The sequence below is a fragment of the Phaenicophaeus curvirostris genome, chromosome 4, assembly GCF_032191515.1.
Source record: "Phaenicophaeus curvirostris isolate KB17595 chromosome 4, BPBGC_Pcur_1.0, whole genome shotgun sequence".
In the NCBI taxonomy this organism is placed as follows: domain Eukaryota; kingdom Metazoa; phylum Chordata; class Aves; order Cuculiformes; family Cuculidae; genus Phaenicophaeus; species Phaenicophaeus curvirostris.
Genome location: NC_091395.1, coordinates 26,178,833 through 26,203,097, shown reverse-complemented (window position 1 = coordinate 26,203,097; position 24,265 = coordinate 26,178,833). Strand labels below are relative to the sequence as shown.

The following is a 24,265-nucleotide window of genomic DNA, read 5'->3' as shown; positions in this document are numbered from 1 at the left end:
CTGTTTCTCTGGCACTTTGTTATGGAGTGCTGGAAACTGCAAGTCAGCTTAACTAAAATTAGACCAGTTTTAATTAATACAAGAGATAGATGCAAATGACACGGGAGCTTCGTGGTGTTGACCTCATCTCACACTGGCTATTTCCCCAGCAAATGGGGCAATGATGCTTAGAGATGGTGAGAGGCAGTTTGGGAGGGTGATGCAACAAGTTTGTCTGCCAAATGTTTTTGATAAGACAGCTGGTGACAAATTGCACCATTTGAGCTGCAAACACTGCTTGGGGGTGAACAACTCAGAGGGGAAAAAGTGAAATTAGAGAGAGAACAGTTAATCCTTGTATTGTCCTTTAAAAAGATGACTAGCAGTTATAACTTCCCTTAATTTCAGTTTTACCTGAAGGACTTCAGGCCTTAAATGTGCTTTCTTGGGCATTGTGCCTGCAGAGCAAAGCAGGAGTAGGGCCTGTGTGAGCCTTGATGAGCTGCTGTCCTAGTCCCTGCTGCAGGTGCACGTGAGGCTTTGCAAAGTGATGCACTTTCACTCTCATTTTTCCCTATTGGTAACATAGGAATAATGTTACTCATTTCCAATTAGAAAACACAGACTCTAAGTATTAATGAGCTCCTTTTGAAAAGGATCTCTGAAAGCCTAGGAATGATTTAATTCATAATAGTTATGGTTTCTTCTTCCCTGAACACCATCCTCAAATACCTGGAACACTTGCTCCAGTAATTACGTTTATAAACTTTTCCTCGTTTTGCTTTGTCAGATACGCTGTTTATACTCTACACTAACTCCTGCTTCTTCCAACACACATGGCCAAAATAACTACATGTCAGACCCAGCTGGAAAATAAAAAAACACATATGTGCCTAATGACTGAGGCTCTGCTAAAGTTAGTGCATTGCCTTTGCATTGCAATGGAAGCCTAATGATTGTGTTCCTAAAACTGGCACAGTAAAACCAGCTGGTTAGGTGCCCTCATTTAATAACAATAATAATAATAGCAGCCTCCAAAAGCTGCAGTTTTTCAGACAAGGTTTTTACAAGTGCTAGAAAACAAAGATCCTTCTCTCCCCTTTCCAAATCACACCTGTGTCCTTGCAACAGTATCTGTCCTTCGGTCCCTCCCTCAGAGGGGCAGAATTTTATTCTGCCAGAGGATGCATGGGTACATAAATACACACCTGCTTGCCCCAAGGATACTGCAACCCCACTGACTTCTTTGGTATCAGGATTTCTCCTCCTTATATTTTGGGTTTAATTTACAACCTCTGCAGGGATGGAAAACTGAGTGTTTGGACAAAACTTCACTCTGCCTGACTCAGTCCTGCTGTGTTAAGATGGCCAGCAGTGAGAAAAGGTGTCCAGAGGAAGGCAGGGCTGTGTTTCCAAGCCTACACATGGCACGGGGTGACTTCTGTGAAAATTCCTGCATGCTCCAAGCTCTGTATGGCATGCCAAGGGCAAAACCCGCAGGCAGCCTCTGCCATCATTGATATTTAGGCATGAGAAAATTGTTTCTTTGAACCTTTGAAAGCCCAGAGCAAAGAGACAGCATATTTGCACTATTTGTCCATTAAAAGCCATCCCTTACCTTTGCTCCCAAGACATTGCTTGAAGCAGCAGACTGAAACCTTCCCTGTGGGGCTTACTCTGGCCTCTGCTGCTCCTTCCATGTCTCTCCACCTGAGGGATAGAATCCCACCACCTTCACTGTGTCGTGCTCCTGCACATGCTGCTTCTTCAGGCCAGTAAAGTTGCAAAGAACTGCTAAAATGGTTTTAAAAAGAAGTTTAAAAAATGATGAGATTTGAGAAAGTATTTAAAAGAGGCAAGTATCTTTCCAGATTGTGTTTCATGGGTTGTGAAGCTAGGCGCAGCAAGCAGAAATTTGGGCTCTAAATTTTAACCTTGAGTTCAAAACGGAGCCCTTAACTGTATCGTTTTAGGTACAGAGTTCAATGGTCACTGTGTGAAGAGGGTTAGGCAGTGGCTATCACAAATAGGTCTTCTCCATGTGCAGATGATGGCATGGTTGTATGAAGGCAACTGATACATCCTGGAGAGATGTGGGTGCACTTCTCCCTTGTAACACCAGGATTTTTTGGGAGAGAGCAAAAGCAGACCACCCAAGAGAGGAACAAAAAGCAGCATCTCTCAAGAGAAAAAACGTGGCTACAGGAAAAAAAACAGCTTTACCTGCTGTAGTTACTTGGTGAGACACACCATTACTCTGTGCCAGCAACCAGGGACTGAGATACCCTTGAATACTGCCCAAACCCTCAGCAGACTCCTGCTTCCAGTGCTCAGCCTTCTTGCTCCTAAGCCAGCAGCCAAGCCTGGGCAACTGCTGGGGGCAGAAGAACTCTGTGCATTCAGGTGTTTAGAGGGGTGGAAGATGTCCCAAAGTCACCATTTTCTGCAAACAGCAGCACTTGCTGTTGTAGAGGAGAGTGTAAAGTAGCCCCAGCAATAAGAAACCTACCCAGGAGGGAGGGTGGGCAGTGCACGGGGCCAGGTTCCCCTGGTGATCACACAGGAACAGCACCTGGAGGCAGTAGTTAGTAGATAATTAGTAGTTAGTAGGTAATAGGGACACATGTGCCTCAGGGCCAGTACCCCGTGAGGTGTCTCTCCTGGCCCCTTGGCTAAGCACAGTATGGCACAAGGGCATAAAAGCTTGCCATGGCTTATAAACCACCCAGCTTAATCAGCACAAAAGCATAGTCTGGTCCACACAGAAGTCCCATTTTATCTCTTTCTCCCTGAGGTCCAAGTAAGGATCTCGTGCAGAACATTAGTCAGGGGTTAAATCACTGTAGTTCAATAGGATTAAGTCAATACTGTCCATGTCTGCAATGAACGCTCATGAATTTGGGGATGCAAGGGAGGGACCTGGGAAGGGCATGGGAAACAAGCCTGGCGGGTCTGGGGCAGATACGCTGCCCTGTTCAGCCATGCAGGGTTTGTAGCTGGGAGGTACTTTTCCTCCTGATGCCACCTCTGTGCCTCTCTGCCCCGAGCAGGGCCTTTGGCAAAGCAGAAGTGAGTATTTAGGGGTTTCTGTCACTCACCTTTGCAATTTGACCTACAAGTCCAAGCAGCCCTGATGCTCAGAACTCTGTGCAGAGCAGCTGCAGGCACCTGCAGTCACGTCCTCTCTGCCCTTTTCTTTAGGTGCCTGCTGCACTGTGGTAAGCCATTAGATTGCAGGTGAAAAGTCTCCCTCCAATCCCATTTTGGATAGCAGCAGCTCTTTTCTGACCTCCCGCTACTGTATTCTTTGGAAAATTATCCATGGTGTTCATGAAAACAAGATTAAAAGTAACTGAGTGTGATCAAACTGGCTGGTGTAGGGCACCTGTGGACGTATCCTGACCCACAGCAAATGGCACTTATTGTAACCTGCGGGCTGATGGTCAGACATGTTTTTGTGTCTTCTGTGGGTTTTTCTTGGGGTGGATGTGAGCAGCAGAGTTCAGCTGTGCAGGTTTTGTTTGACATGCTCTTCCTCACCCTTCCTCCTTCTCTTTGCCAGCTAAATACAGACAAGGTGCTCATACACATAAAAGCTGTCAAAAGAATAACTTACAAGTACAGGAGCTAGAAAAGATTTGAAGTGTAAAGCTGGCAGCCCCAAAAGAGCTCCAGAGACTATCCAATCCATCTGGTGCTCCTGGGTACAGAGTAAACAGGCTTTTGACTAGTTCATAACCGTGGCACACACGAAAAGCTCAATTATTGCTTCTTAGAAAAAACAAATTATCTCCTGGAGTTGGAGACTGACAGCCACACAGTCTCTGCAGCGTTATGCATGGCTGAATTTTTGCCAGCTTATTCTCTGCTGTTCTGTAGTGCCTGTAATTGCATTGCATTTTAATTGTTTAGCATCGTCAGAACCTCAGCCCCGGGGGCAGCGGAGGTGGTGAGAGCTCAACACATCAAATTACTGCCCAAAGAGCAAGCAGACAAAAAGCAGAGCGGGAAGGGAGGGAGGGAGACAAATGAGCCGTGTTCATTAGACGTACAGCAACCCTGGCTAGGGAAGTGTCCTACTGATGTAAGAAGAAAGCTGAAGGTTGTTAATAATAATAAAGAGCACAATAACACAGTTGCTTTTCTATCAGAAAGCACCATATCTGGATAAAATTAATGCACTGTGGAAGGCAGAGATTAAAATGATGAAAACGTCCCTTGTTTGAATAGCTCTGCCTTCCCTCCCAGTTTTATGTAGTGGGCTTCTTTGTGGGGGTGAGCTCTGTAGTTGCACTGTTTAGTGCTGTTCGCTTGAGTGCTATGATGTGGCCCCAAAAGCAACAGAAACTCTGCTACAGAAATGCTGCCATGTGAAGCAGTGAGGTGCACTTTCCCACAAGCAGACTTGTCTTTTGCCCTTGGCCAGCCAGAGGACCCGACTGGCGCTCCTTTCTGTTCCCCAAAAGGTGCTGCAGGTTCAAATCCCCAAGGCAGGTTTTAAAGGAAGGGGCTGTTTGCATTTTGTCCCGTGGCAATGGGAACAACAGCAGTGTTGGGGCAAAGGCACAAACCAAGGGAGTGGGATATATGCAACACAGTTCCCCATGCTTGCACAACTTGGGTAGAAAGTGCATCTATTTTTTTTTAATCCTCTGGAAATTCTGTCCATGGGGACCAAAAGGGGCTGGATCACTTGCTGTTGGGGCAAGAAATTAATTTTTCCGCCTGTGACTGTCCTAACATGCATCAGAGCCCATGCTGGGGCTGTCCTGTTGAGGCATTGCAGTAGCTTTAACCTCAAATAATGGACTAAACTCTTTGCAGCACCTGGAGCTGCTTAGTACTCTTAAGTTACAGGAGATTCTTACAGGGAATTGGTACAGCACAACGTGGCAGCCACAACATGACAGCCACAGGATGAAGGCTTACTTGTAGCTGCTTGAAGAACAGCCCTGGAGCTGCCCACCCTAGCAGGACCTGATGGGTATTGCTTGCAGGCCACTAGCAGCCTGCTCCTGGGTCTTTCTCCTAGCTACCTGCAAAGTCATGGGCTGAGAAGATCATAGAATGATAGAATGATATGGGTTGGAAGGGACCTTTAAAGGTCTAACCCTCAAAATGAAGGCAAATAGATAGACACATCAACAGGCATAGCAAGAACTTCCAGCAATGAAGATGCTGGTGGTAGCAGAGAAGTTTCTGACTTTGGCTCAGGTGCAGCCCAGAGGGGAAGCCTCTGCTGTGGATCCTCATGGAGGTGCATGTGCAGGGTGGACATGAGGGAGCTGAGAAGACAGTTCAGCTGTCTATGCTGGATATTTGGAGGATATTGGCATTTAATGTCAGGTGCATTCACTGGGGTTAATTAAAGCCTGCATTACAGCGACTGCCCTTGGCCATAAACTGAAAAGCTGCTTCAATTGGGAATCAATAGAATAATCTTTAAGCTCATTTATTTTATTAGATACAGAGTGCTAATTTGAAGAAACTAAGGAGTCATCATTACTGGCACCAGAGAAGTCCAGAGATGTATGTTTAAAGCTTCCTGAGGAGAATGCTTTACCCTTAGGCACAGTGTGCTAGAAGTGCTTGGCACGCTGGAGTGCAGCAGTGGGGCTGGTGAATGCTCTGGTGGGCAAGCGTGGGGCAGCGCTCCAGCACTGCAGAAATCCAACAGCAACTCCATAGCCAGCTCACTGTGCTGCTTGCTTGCCCAAAATCTGAAGAGCAGGCTGCGAACAGCAGCGCTACCACCACGAGGCACAGCAGAAAAGCCAGATCCTGGGGTCAGCAGAGGGCTGCTAGCAACCAAGGTGTCCCCTCTTGCCTGGGGTGTTGGGGGCCTGAATGATTCCTGCGATCCAATAAGCAAAGTAATGAACGAAAGACTAACTGATTCATGAGCAGCTAACATGAGGCCCCTAGCCAAATATGCTAAAATAAGTATTTAAGTATTTAGAAGGCTAATAAGCTGCTTGCAGGACTTTTAAAAGCACCTAATGCCTACCTGTTCATCCCTCCTTTTTAGAAATAACTATTTTCATTTTCTATGCTGTTTTTGCATTTCTGTACCTTTTCTCTGTAAATAATGATCAAAGTACTTTTATTTTTGGTATTTTTTCTCTTAAGTGAGTCAAATAAGTTGCTTGATACAGCATCTTGGTGTAGAAAGCCAACAGTTAATACACTGTACCACACCTTTTGTTTGTTTTCTTTAGTGTCCACCTCTCCTGTTTGGGACTTGATCGAAAATCCCAATGTGCTGCAATCGATCACTCCCAAAATATTGCAAGTCTTTTAACTGAACAGAGTTAGGAATTTGGAAGGGGCTCAGGGAAACTTTTCAATCCTTGAAGACAGTGATTCGCCTTCCCAAATTGAGCCTGGGTTGAACAGCACTGAAAACACCTTTCTCCTGGCAAACCTGAGCCCTGAGGCTTTACTGACAGTGACTAACAATGACCCAAACAAAGCTGCTGCCAGCTAGTTTTGTTCTTTAGTCTTGGATTGTAACATGTAGATCAGAATCATACACTTGACCTAAAAAATTGTTTAACTAGTAGCTTGTAAGCTGAACTAATTTGAAAGTGGATCCAGTTCAATCACATTCACATGACGTGCTTATGCCTTACTGAAGTGGATGTCATTCACTTCTGTAAAAAATTATGACACAGAAACTGAAGAACAGTCAGTTTAGGTGGGATTGTCCACAAAAGAGTTAGTCAAACTTTAGTGGAAAGTGATTTAAAGATGGAGATCCACCTTCCTAGGCATCCTCATAGAGACAAACCTCACACGTGTTTTTTTCCCCTCTCCATGGTAGTGACTAGAAAAACTCGAGTGGATCGTTTAGACACCTATTAAACTAGAGCTGTTGAGCCAGACAACTGGAATTGATTTTTCACCTGTTTTTCATCTTCCTGAGCCACTGTGCGTAACTTCTCTTCTTTAATAACTGAGTTCCCTCTGCAGTCAGTTCATCACCTCCAATTAAAGCCAATTCCAGCATCTCCTGCTTTGCAGAAAAAGCCTCAAATATTCTTCCAAACCCTTTCTATGCTTCGCAGATATCCTTCAAGCAAATCTGTCTTCTGTCCTTCATATAAATATCAGTTCCCTCCTTATCCTTCAGAAGGATGAAAATTCAAACTTTCCCTTCACCACAAGCTCTCGTTGCCTCAGGGGTTGAGCATTACAGGTTCTTAATTTCTGCTCTCCATTAAACCCTCCTCTTTTTCTTCACACACACTCACACAAGCCAGTTACTTCAAAATATGCTTTCCAGCCTTCTGATAAGAACTTGGTTGTCTGCCATGCCCCTTGTCACGAAAAGTCCAAATATCTTTCCATGTTTTGGTGGTTTTCACTTTTCCACTACTGAGATTTGCAACGAGCCCTGCTTTCTCCTCATCGACTTTTGCAATGAGGAGGACTTTTTTGTACTCCACTTGCCACCCCTAGCATGCCTCCTGCAAGGTCTCATGCTCCCTCTGTCACCGCCATGCCCAGAATATCTAATGTCTACTCTGGAGGCTCACTCTAAGAGTTCAACTCACTCTGTGCTACACAAATGCGAAGTAATGAATAATAGTTGTTGGGTAATGAATTGCATTTCTGCAAAGAGAAAAGTACAAGATGCTTAATAAGAAGAATAACTTTTAATAGGCAGTTAAATTTTTCTCTTGACACACTATAGTAGTTTCTGAAAAAAAATTGTGCAAACATGTATATATATTTCACAATCTTTCTGCTTTTTTTCTACTGTCCTTTCAGTATGATGCAACATGCTACAAAACACTTCTTTTTTTTTTAAATCAACATGAAAACCACAATGATTGCTTTTTTCATTGGAAACTTCTGCAAACAGGAAACTGAATAGTTGCAGATGTCAACTAGCACATGTTGGACGGCCTGACCAAAGTAGGCATCCAGGACTCCTCTACTCCTGAGCAACCCAAGTGATCCAGGAATACCTGAAAGAACTAGATAAGTTCAGCTATATCATAGAGAACACTTGTTGGTTCCCCATCTTTTACAGTGCTTCATCAAAAGTTTCTCTTGGCGCTGCTAAGACAGAGGATTATTATATGCATGAAAGTGGAAATCAGAGCAATGGTCAAGCACAGGGAAATGAACACTTTCAGCTTTGTGTATAAACATGAATAAAAAATCTGATCAATCTCTTACCATACTGCTAGGTAAGTTTTATTCTTTCATAGGTGGAAATTAAAGAGAGAAGTTCCTCAAAAGCATTGTATCAATAGGCATCAAAACTTAGATCATCATCCTGGCTCTTGGTCCTGCACTTATACCACCAGTTGTCTTCTTTCCATTCACCAATAAAACAACGGAGGTTCTTGGCATGCTACCACAGCCAATGCATTGAGACTGAGCAGATGCTCACAGGAATATAATTTTCAAACCTTTATAGTTGTAGTAAAGTAGGATACATGCAGGTAGAAGCACTACTTGATATTTTTGAATTGCCAGCTCGGTACAAATTAAGAGAGTCTGTAATTAGCACTTGAAACACTCTTTAAACTTCCAGAGTTATTCAATGACCCACCGGAATCCCATGCATTACTCAGAAAAGAGGGAAGAAGGTTCATCTGTAAAACTGCTTATCTCGCTGGTCCCAACTGTGCACCCCAGGCTGTATAGGAGATGCCTTTCTAGCACATGTAATGCAATTAGCAAGGAACAGGTGAAAATAAACTATGTTGCCTGCTACATTACAAGGACTAAATCCAGTAATTTACAGAACTTCAAAGAGCCTCAGTGCAAGGTATACTCCCCCTTTCACAGGAAAAAAACACAATTCAGCATTTCACCCAGGCACCCCATCCTGTAAACATTTATGATAAGAAAAGTTTGTGCTACAGTGAAGAGTCTCATGGAAATCACTGAATTGATTCTCATAGTGGCAATTTGCCCAGTACTGTTTCAAGGGTCAGACCCTGTTTGTATTTTGCTACATAGAATTAAAAGAACTCTATCTACCATAAGTTCAACTAAGTATGCTAACATATTCCTCCTGTATGTGCAGAGAACATTTTTAGTAAGTACTACGCAAACATCACCTGATTTTACATTATCTTCCACCGTCTTGAAAGTTTTCCTGCTTTTACTATATGTGAACATAATAAATACATATGATATAAGAGTTATTAAGCCATCACAAAATTATGTGTCATTCCAGAAGGGACAGGATATACTTGAGATTTAGAAGTCAAGAGCTGGTCATTAATGCAAGTGTCCTGCCTGGTAAAAGGCTTCAGCTGCTCCACATTTCCTTTGAAATTGCAACTTTGGTGGGATATTCCCATGTATTGTGATAAAACAGGATGCTTCACATCTGAAACGACAACAGTATCTCAAGATTATTATTCCAGGTAAGGTTGTTCAGAAATATAAGAGTTAGATTAAATGGATGACACATGGGACAGACAACAAGGAGTGAGTCCATTGTAGAGGACATTGTCCTGCATCTACACAAATGGAACCACATCTGGGTTTTCAGCAACGTAGGCAAAATTGCATTCTGCTGCTCTAATTCACGAAACAGTGAAGGTTATTTTGTCCTTACTGTTGGCATCAGGAAAGCTCAGTTTGTACATCCTGGGGGAAATAAAAATAAGCCAAAACCATCAAAGATGTTTTGTAAAAGGGTCTTTCCACAGTTCTGATCCACCAGATCCCTCCCAGTGGGAGGGGGTGGGAACCATTCTAGAGGGGCATCATCCTGCAGTAGTGATGGAAGGCTGGGCTTCCTCTGGGTGCATCATAGCTGCTTGTGTCTGGTCCCTCCCACATATGCTGTTCCTTAGGCCGTCCTTCTCCTCTACTTTCCTGCACTACCATGGTCACACCTTCCTGTAGCCTACCCCTTTCCCACAGCTGCTTCCTTCTCCCATCATCAGCAAAGGATCCTATTTCCCCATAAACAATGGAAGCAACTCCATGGGAAGTGGAGGTTGTGATGCCTGAGAAAGCTTCGTAAATGAAGGAATATGCAGCACCCATGTCACAAACAGTGGGTTTCAAAGGTGCTCTGACAGTCTCTGCCCTTGCACACATAAAAATACTGTCCAACATTTGCCAGTTTTGCATGTTAGCCACTAAGGATTTCAAGCCATTATAAAAGACCTCGATGTAAGTTCTTGCCTTTGTGTGACATAGAATGGTTTTTCATGGATACCAAATTCCATTTTTATCAGTAGCCTTTTGGATATCAAATTCCATTTTATCAGTAATTGCCTTTAAAAATCTCTTACTTTTCACAGAAACAAAAAGAAAATTCACCTAGGGATTTACAGTCAGGAAATGCTGAACAGTTAAAACCAAATACTACACCTGCAAAGTTCTGCCTCTGTGAGGTGGCAGCTTCTTCAGTTCCTCAGTTTGCCTGGGATGGTGTGCTGCAGCTGAGCTTTGTTTAAGCCATTACTCCTTGAGGCTGCTGCCAACCAAAATCATTGCTTTTTTTGTTTTGCGTTTTTAACCTTTTTGTTTAGTTAAATGTCACAATACTGAAAATAACAAGTATTACCCAAACTAAAAACCAATAATGTTATAGGGCATAAGACAAAAGCAATAAACTTACATATTTATTGCTGAGGTGTGAAGAGCTGCCGAGTTTTATTCTTTCCCTGAGATGAGTGCTCTCCTAAGAAACAGAAAATATATTTGCATCGGTTAAACATGCAAAGACAAAAGGACAAATGAGTCTAGCGGGAACACATCACTGACTACCATACAAGCTAGCCAGTCTCCTTGTCAGACTTAACCAGTAAAAACTGTCCACACAATGGATTTTTACTACCCTCTCAGTGTTTCATTGCTTATTTCCCCTATGGTTTGCTCTCATATGGTGGGTTACTACCACAAAGTATTTCTAAGGGAGTTCTCAAGGGGCTAGAAAAGGCTTAAGACTTTAATTAATTTTAAACTATGATTAGAACATTATTAAAAAAAAGATACAACTATAAAATTAATTTTTGCTGATACCACTGACAGGAACTCAGTTCCTCCAAAGTAAGAAAACGAGCATTTAACCACTTCAGTTAGGGATTATAGACAGTTCTCACTCATCCTTCCCTGGAAAAGCAGAGCTGCTGCCAGCTGTTATAGGCAGACAAATAAGCCTCCAGATCAGAACCATAGAATGGTTTGGCTGGGAAAGACCTGATAACTGAGTCCAGCTGTACCTGTCCACTAGTAAATGATATCCCTGAGAAACTCATCTACCCATCTTTTAAATACCTGCCAGGGATGATACCTCAACCAACTCCCTGGGCAGCCTGTCCCAGTGCCTGACAACCCTTTTGGTGAAGATTTTTTTCCTGATATCTTATCTGAACTGCCCCTGGTGCAACTTGAGCATATGGAACTGTTGGAATGGGTCCAGAGGAGGGCTACAAAGATGATCAGAGGCCTGGAGCACCTCTCATATAAGGACAGGCTGAGACAGTTGGGGTTGTTCAGCCTGGAGAAGAGAAGGCTCTGAGGGACCTATAAGGTCCTTCCAGTACCTGAAGGGGGCCTACAAGAAAGATGGGATAGGACTGTTTACAAAGGCTTGTAATGATAGGATGAAGGGGGACGGCATTAAATTGGAGAGGGGCAGATTTAGACTAGACACAAGGAGGAATTTCTTCACAATAAGAGTGGTGAGGAACTGGAATAGGTTGCTCAGGGAAGTTGTGGCTGCCCCATCCCTGGAGGCGTCCAAGACCAGGTTGGATGGGACCTTGGGCAGCTGATCTAGTGGGAGGTGTCCCTTCCCATGGCAGGGGGGTTGGAAGTGAGTGATCTTTAAGGTCCTTTCCAACCAGAACTATTCTATGATTCCATGATTCTATAATCTACAGGCTGGCATTGAAAATTGTGATACAAATTAGGATTATAACAAATTCACTGATTAGGCATATAAATAATTAGCAGTCAAAATAAGTAGTTGCACTCTTGAAGAAAACAGAAAAGACTCATCAATCGTTTTCAGACAGCTTTTCTTGGCAGAAAAAAGGGATCTTAAATTTAGTGCAGCCTTTTGGAGATAAGTAGAAAACTTGGGATGTAATGGGGTTCAATGACAAACACTAGAAATTGCTCAACAATAATGTTCTGGAATGCTGTTAGCTCTCTAAGTATTCAATTTTGCATAAAATGTTTTAAAACATTATAAAGTGTTGATAAATTAGAGCTTCAGAAGTTCTAATGATGTTAAATTTCATCTAAAAAGGCCTCCAGCAATTATTTCAATAATTCATAATATAATTTTTTAGAGAAATGGAAAGCACACAATTCTGGTAAAAAAAAAAGAAACATTTCAATGATATTTATACATTTTTAGTAGATGAAAAGTTTTTGTTAGATAAAAATCTTTTGAAAACCTAAACTAAATTGAACCAGTTCAAATATCATATAGTTTTGTTCTAACAAAGCAATGAGATTTTTCAAGAACTCTCATTTCTTTTTATATTTCTTTTAATGTATTTATTCCTTTATTATTCCTTCCTTGCTCAATACACAGAAACAGAAGATTTAATAGGGTGTGAAAGGGAGAAATTGGCAAGATTGTTTGAAAAAAGGTGTAGGAGAAATTAATAGCAACATATATTACCACAGAGAAGATAATATTCAGTAGTTGTAATAAGTATCAATACTTTGTTATCAGTTCCATTCTCAGCTTGCTGCTCTGCCTACACTAGAAATTAGTGAGACTTACATGGAAGACTAATAATTTGCGCCACAGGAAAATAACACATCTAATGACAAGCTCCAGAGCCACCGTAGCTCCTTGGATAACATCTCATTGATGGCAGCAGGTTTTAGATCAGAATATGAAATCGGGGAGGCAGTGCTGGCTGCAGGTAGCAGGCTGCTTGAGCGGAACCTGCCAGCAGCAGCGGTCAGCACCGAAGTGGTGAATTTGCCTTATTGCAGACTCTGAGAACACAGCACACAGACACTCACATGCCCTTGCGGACTTCCTGGTGCTATGCACATAATCCCTGGAAATAGTTAACTTCTATAAACTATTGCTGGGGTCAATGTCCCTCTATATGATCAGTGATTGTCTGATGAGAGTTCGATGCAGGCAGGGATGTTCTGCATTGCTTTGCCACTGTGCTCCCAGGAGGGCAGGAACATGCAAGAATTCTGAAACAAAACTGAGATGTCTCTACTCTATGACTGCAAAAAAATCCAAAGATATTTGCATTACAGGGACTATAATTGTTAGCGCCAACTAATAGTTCAGTGATGAAAAGAGAGTGTTTATGTACTGGAGAAGAAGTGGTCACCCAGATGCTCTCTGTTCAAGAGCAACAAGGATAACGCATAGTTTTAGATACATGGCTGCAGTATGCCTTAAGACTGCACAGAGAGGTGTCTAGAATGATTTTGGAATCTAATGGCTTAAGAGCTTGATGTTGTTCTAAATATCCAGCTGCAACACAAAAAGCAGGTTAACTGCAAGTGGGAAAACATTTTTATTGATCTCAAAGTAGCCTTAACTGTCAGAAACAAATTCCAAGACTGCAAAAAACCAAACTTGTCTCCAAATCATCACCCACTAAAACCAATGGACTAGACCTTGCTTACCACAAGGGAAATGAAAAACAAAGACTTGTGTTTAGTATTTTGTTAGAACAGGTGATTATAATCATCTGAAGAAATTATTTCACACCGAGCTGTTTAGACAATGAAGAAAATATGCAGTGTGCAATGCTAAACTAGTCTAGATAGATGGATGATCTGCACGCTTTGAAGGCTGTCCTCGAGAGAGAAAGGGTGTAGTTACGCAAAATATACCAACAAGAGTAAAATTGCAGGACAACATTATCAGTGAAAAACTGGCTTTTGTTGATTCTAGATTATGCATTTAGTGGAGCGTGACACACTTAACCCCTACTGCTGCACACTAGGAGATGGAAGATATCAAGAGAGACTCGAGCCATCATCTCCTAACAATATAGTTAAACAGCACTTTGCACAAAGGCATCGGTTAATCCAATTTTATAGGTGCTACGGCAATAATCCTCTGAGAATGGGTTGAAAATTCATTGCATGTTTGTCTACTTTGGTAAGCAAATGAATAAACTGCAAAAAGTGGGAGATGAAGGGAACTGGAAGAAAGTATTTGGTGCAGTTAAAAAGGCTCTGTCAACTGCAGAGCTGCAGCTGCGTGACCCCCTTTACCTGTAGTCCTCCCTTGTGACACCTCTCCTGCTGGAGGAGGAGCTGTGGGCTCATATAGATTGGCAGAGGGCAGTGAGAAGCCAATTTCATATATATCACGCACTTCTACAGAAACTGAAAGAAATGATGCACAATTTTGAGAAAGAAGCCTTAGGCAGAATATTTGGAAAATGAAATCAGATTGATACTGACACGGAAGTTTTAGCTGACAAGCAAACCCGTCCATTAAACCTTTTATTCTTCCTCTCATCCTCTAATGTTGTGCCTGTTTGTTGAGTTTTGTCTGAAACTGGATTGTAAACACAAAGACATAGGCACCATGAAGTCTCTAAGTATTACTGTCATATAATACAGACAGATTGGTAGTTAAACTGTCTAACTTATTACCACAGGAGACTGCGGATGCCACAGCAGATCCATGGAAGTAAAAGCCACCGCTGCAGCAAAGATATAACCTCTGGTTCAGGATATCTCCAAGCCACAGACTGCAGGAATTTTATAGTGGAGGGTGGATTAATATACTCTTTCCCTATTTGTTATCCTTGTCTTCACACCTCATGCCAGCCACGATCAGTAACAAGATTTGGGGCTACATAGATCCAGGTGCAGCTGGCTCAGATCACAATTTCTTAGTTTCAGTATTAATATAAGGTACTCTAGCAACTACTGTAATACAGGACTCGTCTTCCATACGCACAGCCTCCCATGTGGCACCCCTCAAACACTTCCGCTGAAGTTGCAATTGCCAATTCATCCAAGTAAATTAGCAGGTTAGGAATACACATTGCATACATCCTCCTCTAACACGTGGCCATGAATAAAAATGATGAGGACAAGGAAGAAGTAATAGGAAAAAGTTTGTATTCATTCTTTTCTCTCAACATATTTGTTTTAAGTGCACGGGAAGCAGACTGAGTAGACAAATACTGAGGACTCTCCAAAGTTAAATGTTTAAGCAGGAAAGAAATAGTAGTTCAATGAAAACACAGGGTTTTCTTCCTAATGAAAATTTCACTTCTGCAGTATCTGATTTGATTTTTCACTCTCACAAATGTACTCGTTTCTATTAGTGTAGCATTCTGATGCCAGTATATGTGAATAAGAAATGAGCACATAATCAACTGAAATTACAGATTGTATGAAATCAGTTTTGGAACTCTGAAACTAAAATTTCTTTGTCTCACCTTTGTGGAAGGTTATTACATTAATCTCACTGTAATTTCTTTCTCCTCTCCATTTGATTCAGAATTGGAATATATTATTCAGAATACATATACACTGCAGAACACGATGATATAAAAGAGAGTTAGCAGGTCATATCAGTATGTGTACAGGAAGTTTTTGACCTGAGCAAAGTGCTCTTTGACATTATTGGGAAAGCTGGAAGAAAAAGGATATAAGTCTTTGACATTAAAAAAGGGTTGTACTGCATCTCAAAATACATTGTACATAAGAAAAAACCAGTTGCACTGTTATTGCAGTATCTGCTGCTGAGAAATTACTTATAAATGGCAAACTGGTTTGGAGCAAAGAATTAAAGCAAGTTTTTCACAAAATATGATTAAATAAATCTATTTTTTAAAAAGTACAAAACTACCTCTGCAGACATAGGAATCTAAGTGCCTAGTTTACTGTGCTGAACTGAAAGAAGGAGGCATGCATTACAGGTGTTGGAGAACAGCACTGAGTGGGACCCAGTGCTTGGACGGACTGGCTGGGTTTGGTGTGGGACAACGTGTCCAGCAGCGCTCCCCTGCCACCCACTTCACCCACGCCCCTGCAAACCACTCCTCGCCACCGTCAGCAGGACAGAAGGGTCTGTACAATTCACCATGGCAGAGAGTGCGTATGGAAGCCTTCAGGTGAAGGGTAGGAAGGCAATCCCTTCTGAATGGCCAGCAAAAGGGTGGGAGGTGGGTCCCCCAACAGAGGAACATCTCAGAAAGCTACAGGTTGTAAAGTTAACAAATGCTTCAAAGGTGAAAATGTCATCTGACTCTCAGCAGTCTCGGACTGTAAGAGAGCTTTAAAAACTCTTGCAAATACGCACAGCTTACAAACTGAATTAGAAATACAAAGGGAAGCATTCACTCTTTAAGGCGTTTGACTACACATTTGCCCAAAAGTCTCAGCCACAAATGCGTGCATTCAGATCCTTGTGGTGTGAGTAAACACAAGCAGAATTCAGCCATGAGGTGCAAAAAGCTGAAAAAGTTTATTCTTCAATTTCTATGAAGAAAGAAAACACAACTTCAGGCCATTATACAATACAAGGTTAGAAATAATAGAGTATCAGAAAAAGAGAAGGAAAGGGAAGCAGGTACTTGTTTCATCTCTTTGTTGTGAGTTGGCTCTTTTCTATGAAGCACCTTCTAGGTTTTCTACCTGCAGGGAAAAAATAAGACAGTAAAAGTACAGCTCATGATAACAAAAAATAAACAATCAATATCATATCCTCACATTAGTAGGAATACCCATTCTTACTGCTCCTAAACATGCAGCATGCCAGCAGACTGCTCTCTGCTGACCTGCATTGCTCGTCTTTCATGTGAGAGGAGGAGGGAATGGACTTTTCAGTGATGTGCCTCACCTACAGACCTGGCATCTTCATCTGCTCCTAGAGGCATCCACCTGGCTCCTAGGCAAAATGAAAAAGAGATGAAACTACCAACATGTGTTGAAAAACCCATGTCCTGCTATGGAACCATGCCCTCTGGCAAGGGTAACTTTCCCTAGATTGGGCCCCTAGTGAAGTGAAATAAAAGATTTCTTACCTCCTTACGTGCCATGCTCCATGCTCAGATGTGTTCAGTGTAATAGAAGCTGAGGAGGAAAGGTTGTCTACTCCAGTAGGTTTGTCCTATTCTATCACAGGCATGATAATTAAACAGTTTCGACATTTGGAGATTCTTGGAAAGCAGTGATGAGGACATCATTGTTCAACCACACCATTTCAGAAGACCACAGGATTTTCCAAGTCCAAATCCTAGCACTACAGTGGACTGTCTCGTCAGGTGCTGAACTTGGTGTTTATTCCAATGACCAAGGCAAGATTTGTTGCTGAATAAGAACAAGAGTTTGGTGTTCTTTTTGTTCTGTTTCTTTTGGTGCTTGGTCTCTATGAATAGTCATCAGCCTCTGACATCAAAGGCTAGGAATCCTCAAAGCCTTTATGGAGAAGGCTTTGGAAATTTAGGAAGTCCAGAGAAACGCTGCAGGTACAAACAGCAGGTCATCTCAGAAGTGACTGAAGTTATGGGATACAATTAATCTATGCCATGAAATCCCACATATCTTCAAGGTAGGCAGCTCATCCTGTGCAAGGGGTGCACCCAAGAAATGTTATGATAATCTACAGGCAGGAAGTACATCCCATTGAAGAGGGTAAAAGCTCTAAGGTTGTGATTACTATTAATCAACAACAGCTTTCGGAAGAGATGCGAAGCACATGGGGAATGCTGATTTTTCTACATCCTCTAGTTCATACTATTTTGTACTGTACTGCCATCTGAGAGGACCACTACGTATTGACTTATCCCTTTCTCCAATGTGATTACAAAAAGTTAAGAGGGTTTCACATGTGACAGCTCAGGTGTCTCCTCAAATATCCATGTTTGCCTGGTATGTTTCCCCAGCTTTGTTTAGGAACAACACTTGAATTTTACTTCCTGTCCACAGTTGGTGTCTTGGAAAGCCCTATACGGACACGTACCATGGACCTTTCCCCAGCCATCTTCCATTCCAGGTACCTTACCAAAATCTTAGCCACATCAAGGTTTGGCATATTTAACATTCTTCCAGCAAATACAACACAGGACTGACAATACCTGTAGAAGCGAAGTAAGTAATATCCTACCCTATTATCTCAAAAGGGCATGCACTGGTTAGAAAACACACCTTCATGAATCAGCTTATCCTTATATGCCAGAATTATATCTAAGAACTCTGAAATATGATGTCACCTGCCACATTCTTATGAGACTTGATATTGAATACTGAAGAGGTGCCCTGCTACTAAAAAGGCCCTTCATACATTTTACCTCCTCTAGAATGGGTACTCCAGACACAGGCCATAAAAGAAAATTGTCAAGTCATTACTCATGTATCAACACTTCAGTCATGCATCATTCATCTGCATGAAGTCAGTCACTCCAATATCTGTTCTTCAACCTTTCTTTTACTGATGAATTTGCATCCCACAAAATTCAGTGAATTATGCAAGAATCCTTACTACAAAAGGTATGCAGGTTTTCAAGATGGGCAATCATCAACATCATCAACATGGATGGTAGTGATCTCTTAGTCACCAAGTAAAAACCCCCATCTTATATTCTTAGGAGACGTATCTACACTAACAAGACAAACATGCAGTTCTGTGGCCTATAGTGAATCCCAAGCAAGAAATATCTTTGAGGGTAGATTTTCTAGAGCTCTGTATTGTGGAACACTATTTATTATCCCAAGGAAAAGCCATCCTAAATTTGCCCATATTGTCAACATGGAATGGCTTTACCAAATCCTCTATTTGCATATCAGTGTAAAACTTTTGAGACTATTCACTACTGTGACCGTTTTTTATGCAATTTGAGTTTTTACATAAGAAGCACACAGAGGCACTTATCTTGCACCAGATGTTGCAGTTCACTGGCAAATGTGCATGAAAAATTCAAAGTGTTTAGCACAGTATGTTTGATTTTTTTTACTTTACATCAGTTTTCAACCCGCAGCGCCTTAGAGCTCATAAGCAATCAGTAACTCCACTTTTCTAAGAGTTTTAAAAATTACACTTTTCTAAGAGTTTTAAAAATCTCAGCCTTACCTAGTGTTCCTGATGCAATTGCTCAATTAAAAACCATTACTTTAGTCCAAGGCTTCACTGAAGACTGTTCTTTTCCTGTATACTTTTACAGTAATTGTAGATATTTGAAATAATATCCTTGATTAATTCAATTATGCTTCTGAAAAAGGAGCCCTTCTTTTTTTATTTTAATTTATAATCAGAACCTAATTTTAGAAGTCCTAAAATGGGATCTTTCAATAGTCAATGGACCTCCATAGGTCAGCTCATTCCACCTCAAGACATACATCTGAGAAAGACGGGATAAATAGCCCTCTGGATACACATATCTCTTTCAACTGACTAGCTAGCTTGTGTTTTAGATAGATAAAATAAGACAACATTAAACTCAACATAACATTTGATCAAGATATATCATGCACAACACTGACACAGGGTTTTTCTAGGTTGCCTGCTTGAGCAGTTTGTAGATCATAGCCTTACTTGGTTTGCATATATATTTTTTACACATTCTTGAAACAATTATACAATCTCAAAATCTTGTTTGGAATAGTAAAAGTAAAAATTGAAAGAAACCCATAAAGTGTACTTAGAATAAATGTCAAAGTAAAACTCTGTTGTATGTATGCTTGACCTTTGAGAGCTGAGCAGCCAATTAATACAGAGAGGATGATGTAAAGTACAGTAACGTAAAGTAATGTAACGTAAAGTAACATAATGTAAAGTAACGTAAAGCAACATAAAGTAAAATAAAGCAAAGCAAAGCAAAGCAAAGTAAAGTAAAGCAAAGCAAAGCAAAGCAAAGTCTGCTCTTAAGAACCTTCCAGTTTTAGTCAAGACTTTTTATGGTTTTGTTGGTACAACTGGAGGCACCTATAACACACACTTTCTAAACCACTGGACAATGAATTCACCTTTTAAGTGACCTGGATTTTGTGTGTATAAAAAGGAAACTGAAATACACAGGTAAAAAAGTTTTGCACAGTGCAATTATTTTTGGTAGTTGTAAGAGGAACTACAAATCAGACATTTCTCAAGTTTCTATGTGTACCATAAGGAACACTTGTCTTTATGTCTGAGCTTCTAATGAAGTAAGAAAATCTCATTCAAATGGGCAGGCATCCTAACATATTCAAAAAATACTTGTATGACTGACAAATATTTTTGTAACAAAGCAGGCCCTTCTTTCAGAGTGCTTTTATTTTAACAAGTAAAATAGACCTAAAAACCTGGGGGAAAACAGGACTTCAATTTCTATGAAAGCATGTTTAATTCTGAAACATATAAACTTGTAAGAATTCAAGAGAAAATGGTAGATAGTTTAAATATGAATTGTATTAATGAGAGGAGGGCAAGAATCTTGTCTTCTAAGTGGTTATGACTCATACCTTCCAATTATAACATGCATACATCATACTTCAGTAAAAAAGAATATCAAGCATCATCTGTATGGAAGAAATTGAGATACTTGGTGAACCAGTTGCTGATTAACAGACATTAGACCTCATGTTGTGGAAAAAAATTCAACCAAAAAAATAATCCGGTGATCCTGAGTCTTTTCTCATTTACCCTGCCGTAAAACACAAATAATTCTGCTGTTGCTAATGAAGTTACTTTATTGTTGAAACTATTATGAAGGCAGAATCAATCAAAAAAAAGTCTGTGAATTCCAGTTACTGACTTCATTCAGCTTTCAGAAGAAAATAGTATGATTTCAAATGTAATTATAGACACAACTCCATACTCCCTAAAATAAAGCTAAAAGTCCATTCCCAAAGACACTTAAAAAAAAAAAAAAGAATCCCAAAGCTCTGACGTACTTAAGTGCCAAAGCGTAGTTTGCATTTGCTCAACAGCAGTGAGACAGAATGATGCAACCTGCAATGGAGCATGTTTCTCCTCCTCCTGTGACCTGCCAGCACGCTGCCCTGTGCCTGCAAGGTTGCAAGGGCTGCCAGAACTGCCCTCCCTGTGTGTCCTTTGGATTGCACAAAAGCTCCTGGGAATTGGAGAGAAGGCTGGGAAGTGCACACTGTGCCTAACCAGGAGCTAAAAGATAGTTCAGATCAAGTGCTGTGTTCAGATGACTTCTCAAGAATGTATAGGAAAGAGGAGAACAGCTACAGGGCGACCTCTAAAATGTTGCAAAGGTAAGAACTACGTGGCTGAGGAAGCAAACTGCAACGGGTGAATGGGAGGAGATTCACCGTGAGTAGCTCTACCATGAGAGGTTTCAGTTTTTCTTTGTTTATTCTTTCTGTTGAATAGCTGGGAATCAGATTAGTCAGAATTTTGTTCTGCCTCAGTCTTACTTTGAGCTCCTCTGTTTCTTGCAGAACCTGTAACTGCACCCATCTCTTAGCTGATATTGAAGAGATTTTGCTTCCTTTTGTGCTTATTATCTATAACCTTTGTTCCTTTAGGTTTTATTGAAAACATATTTTTTCAAGAAACTGGATCAGTGAATCACAGGAGAGAGGAATTTGCAGTGAGTAAGATTTTGATTGCAAAAGGTGGTTAGGTGCAGTGTTGACTGAACACTGCCAACATCATCTCCAGCAGAGCCCCTTTTACATACAGCACTGACTCCCAAACATTTTGAACCCTGGGACATTATCAGTCCTCAAACTTCCTTGTATAGCCAGATATAGCTGATAAATACCATGATCACAGTAACTCTTGAACATGCCTAGAATCATAGAATCATAGAATAACCAGGTTGGAAGAGACCGACTGGATCATCGAGTCCAACCATTCCTATCAAACACTAAACCATGCCCCTCAGCACCTCATCCACCTGTGCCCTAAACATCTCCAGGGAAGGTGACTCAACCACCTCCCTGGGCAGCCTGTTCCAGTGCCCAACAACCCTTTCTGTGAAGAATTTTTTCCTAATGTCCAGCCTGAACCTCCCCTGGCAGAGCTTGAGGCCATTTCCTCTAGTCCTGTCCCCTGTCACTTGGGAGAAGAGGCCAGCTCTCTCCTCTCCACAACCTCCTTTCCTTTCAGGTAGTTGTAGAGAGCAATGAGGTCTCCCCTCAGCCTCCTCTTCTCCAGGCTAAACAACCCCAGTCCTCTCAGCCGTTCCTCGTAAGGCCTGTTCTCCAGCCCCCTCACCAGCTTCGTTGCTCTTCTCTGGACTCACTCCAGAGCCTCAACATCCTTCTTGTGGTGAGAGGCCCAGAACTGAACACAGTAACAGCCTAGTACAGCCTAGCTGTAGATCTTTTACATCAGTCATGTTAAAAAATTATTTTCCCTAAAACAGTCAGACTTCTGACTTCTAGATACTGAAGCCACACAGAGTACCGCAGCACTGCAGTTCTAACATGGTCCCAGTCTGGGGGTTTGCACTGTAGAGGAATTTTTTGCAGCGACTATGACCTAACAGTAATGGAAGATGGTTTTACTGTTGGGAATGATATCCCCAAACTGCTCCTCTCAGGGCTCAGAGAGACAGACATACACACAGAGGAAACACTCACCATTCTCGGGAGAAGTTGTCTTCACAGAAAGAAGTTTGACACCTTCTTTATCTGATTGGGCCCTGTTGAAGTCAGAAAACATTTAAGTAGACAGTCACCACACAGCTCAGTATGCATGTCTGTCAGACAAACAAAAGTCTTAAGATCATCATTCAATTTACACCGGCAGGCTTCAAATGGGCATTTCATGGGATCATGCATAAGTCTTGATGATGGGAAAGACCATATACCAGTATTTGTGAAAATATCTTTCCCTTAAAATATGTAATATATCAACTTGCATGGCTTGAAGTTCAATCTAGTGCTCCACAGAAGTAAATTGTGGGAAAAGAGTAAATTTTTCTGTGAATTCAAGGCTTTTAGCCACGTTGAATTGTAAGAAGGACCACTTCAGATGTCCAAGGAGTCAAGGCTAGCAAGTAAATCAGCAGCCCAAATGTTGCTTTTGGGCATGTCAAAAAACAGATGCCACAGCTAGACTCAGTGACCTCTAGTACATATCTTCTAATGGATCTTCCTTGGTTTCACTCTCCTGAAATTCCTTATGCCAATACTCTTTTAACTAAGCCTCTGCAAATGGACAAGTGGAGAGAAGATGTGACAAAGTAAAATGAAATAATAGAAGGCACAAGGAAAAGAAAAATAATCTCGAACAGAAAACATTCAAAAAAGAAGAAACATGAACACAAGAAAGTGGGTGGGAAAGGTGTGTATGTGGGGAGTGTGACATAGACACAATCCGTGAGGCAAAAAAGGAAAATAAAAAGAAAAATGACAGGGCCAATTTGCCCTGTGGCACTACATAAGTTATTTATCCTTTTCAAAAGGATTGCCGGCAAAACAGTTGAGAGCCATGCTGGAAGAGCTGCCTGTCATGCATACAGGTGTACAGTAACTGTAAGTGCAGCACTTTCAACAGGATATTTCTCTTTGGGGCTGCAATCACTTATTATTTTTAAACAGAGAAAGATCAAAGAAAATCTCATGCAGAATCTGCTGCATTCACAAGCACCCCATAGCAGATAGAACTCAAAGCAGTGAAAAGACAGGATTCAACCTACTGTTCAGTGCCGTTCTCCTGTCTCTCTGGAAGAAGGAACAAAGTTAACATCATTTTGACTGCTGAACTCAATTAATTAAACATTTAGACATACCTATTGAAGTTACTAGCAGCAGACATACTTGCAACTTTGCAGTGTTGCATTATGTACATTAACACAAGCAACCAGAGTGAATGGTAATCGGTACTTTTCTATTTTGTCTTCCTAAAAGATAACCACATCATCTATGGAAGTGAACTGATATTGCTCAGATTAATACTTCTGGCATCTAGGGTGAAATGATATGTGACTTGCACAAGAGCACAACAGAAGTGCATTTTTCCATGCAGTTCCCAAACCCACAGGTAGCTGGCACAGAGGAGGTAAGCATGGAACAGTTCTCAAGTTTAACTGAGCTAAAAGATGCAGGGTGAGGAGAATGAGAGAACAAGCTGCCAGACTCTACATTCTAGGGGGGTTTAACCTGCCATGACATCTGAGAACAGTATGTCACCTTTGCCTGTGAGGAATGGGTTTCTCCTCAAAATAAATCATATACCGAGCATATTTTGCACATATTTTATTCTTATGTGCAGATATGGGCAGATAGACTGAGTTGAGGGTTATATCAGAGGCATGAAGTGAATTCTAGCCCTGTGTCACTGGGCACAGGGCTCTCTGTCTGTGGGGGAAACACACTGGATAGAGCTGAACAAATCCTGCAGGAAGCATTGCAGGTATTGATCTACTTTAGCTTCCCA

The 24,265-nt window shown here is 41.4% G+C and overlaps 1 protein-coding gene across 3 annotated transcripts in view; it reads right to left on the bottom strand.

The window, feature by feature from the left end:
* Positions 1–7,618: 7,618 nt before the first annotated feature.
* The window catches only part of EMCN (endomucin), a 56,712-nt gene continuing 40,065 nt past the window's right edge, over positions 7,619–24,265 (bottom strand). Inside the window, exons 9-12 of one of the 3 annotated variants that reach the window (XM_069855585.1) lie at positions 23,526–23,550; positions 22,465–22,526; positions 10,583–10,645; positions 7,619–9,334 (exon numbers count right to left, since the gene is read on the bottom strand). In XM_069855585.1, the coding sequence (XP_069711686.1) occupies positions 10,587–10,645; positions 22,465–22,526; positions 23,526–23,550 (146 nt within the window). In that variant the 3' untranslated portion in view covers positions 7,619–9,334; positions 10,583–10,586. Of the gene's footprint in view, positions 9,335–10,582; positions 10,646–16,419; positions 16,567–16,771; positions 16,820–22,464; positions 22,527–23,525; positions 23,551–24,265 lie in introns of those variants that run through there. The other 2 variants (XM_069855583.1, XM_069855586.1) reach the window with 2 other exon arrangements.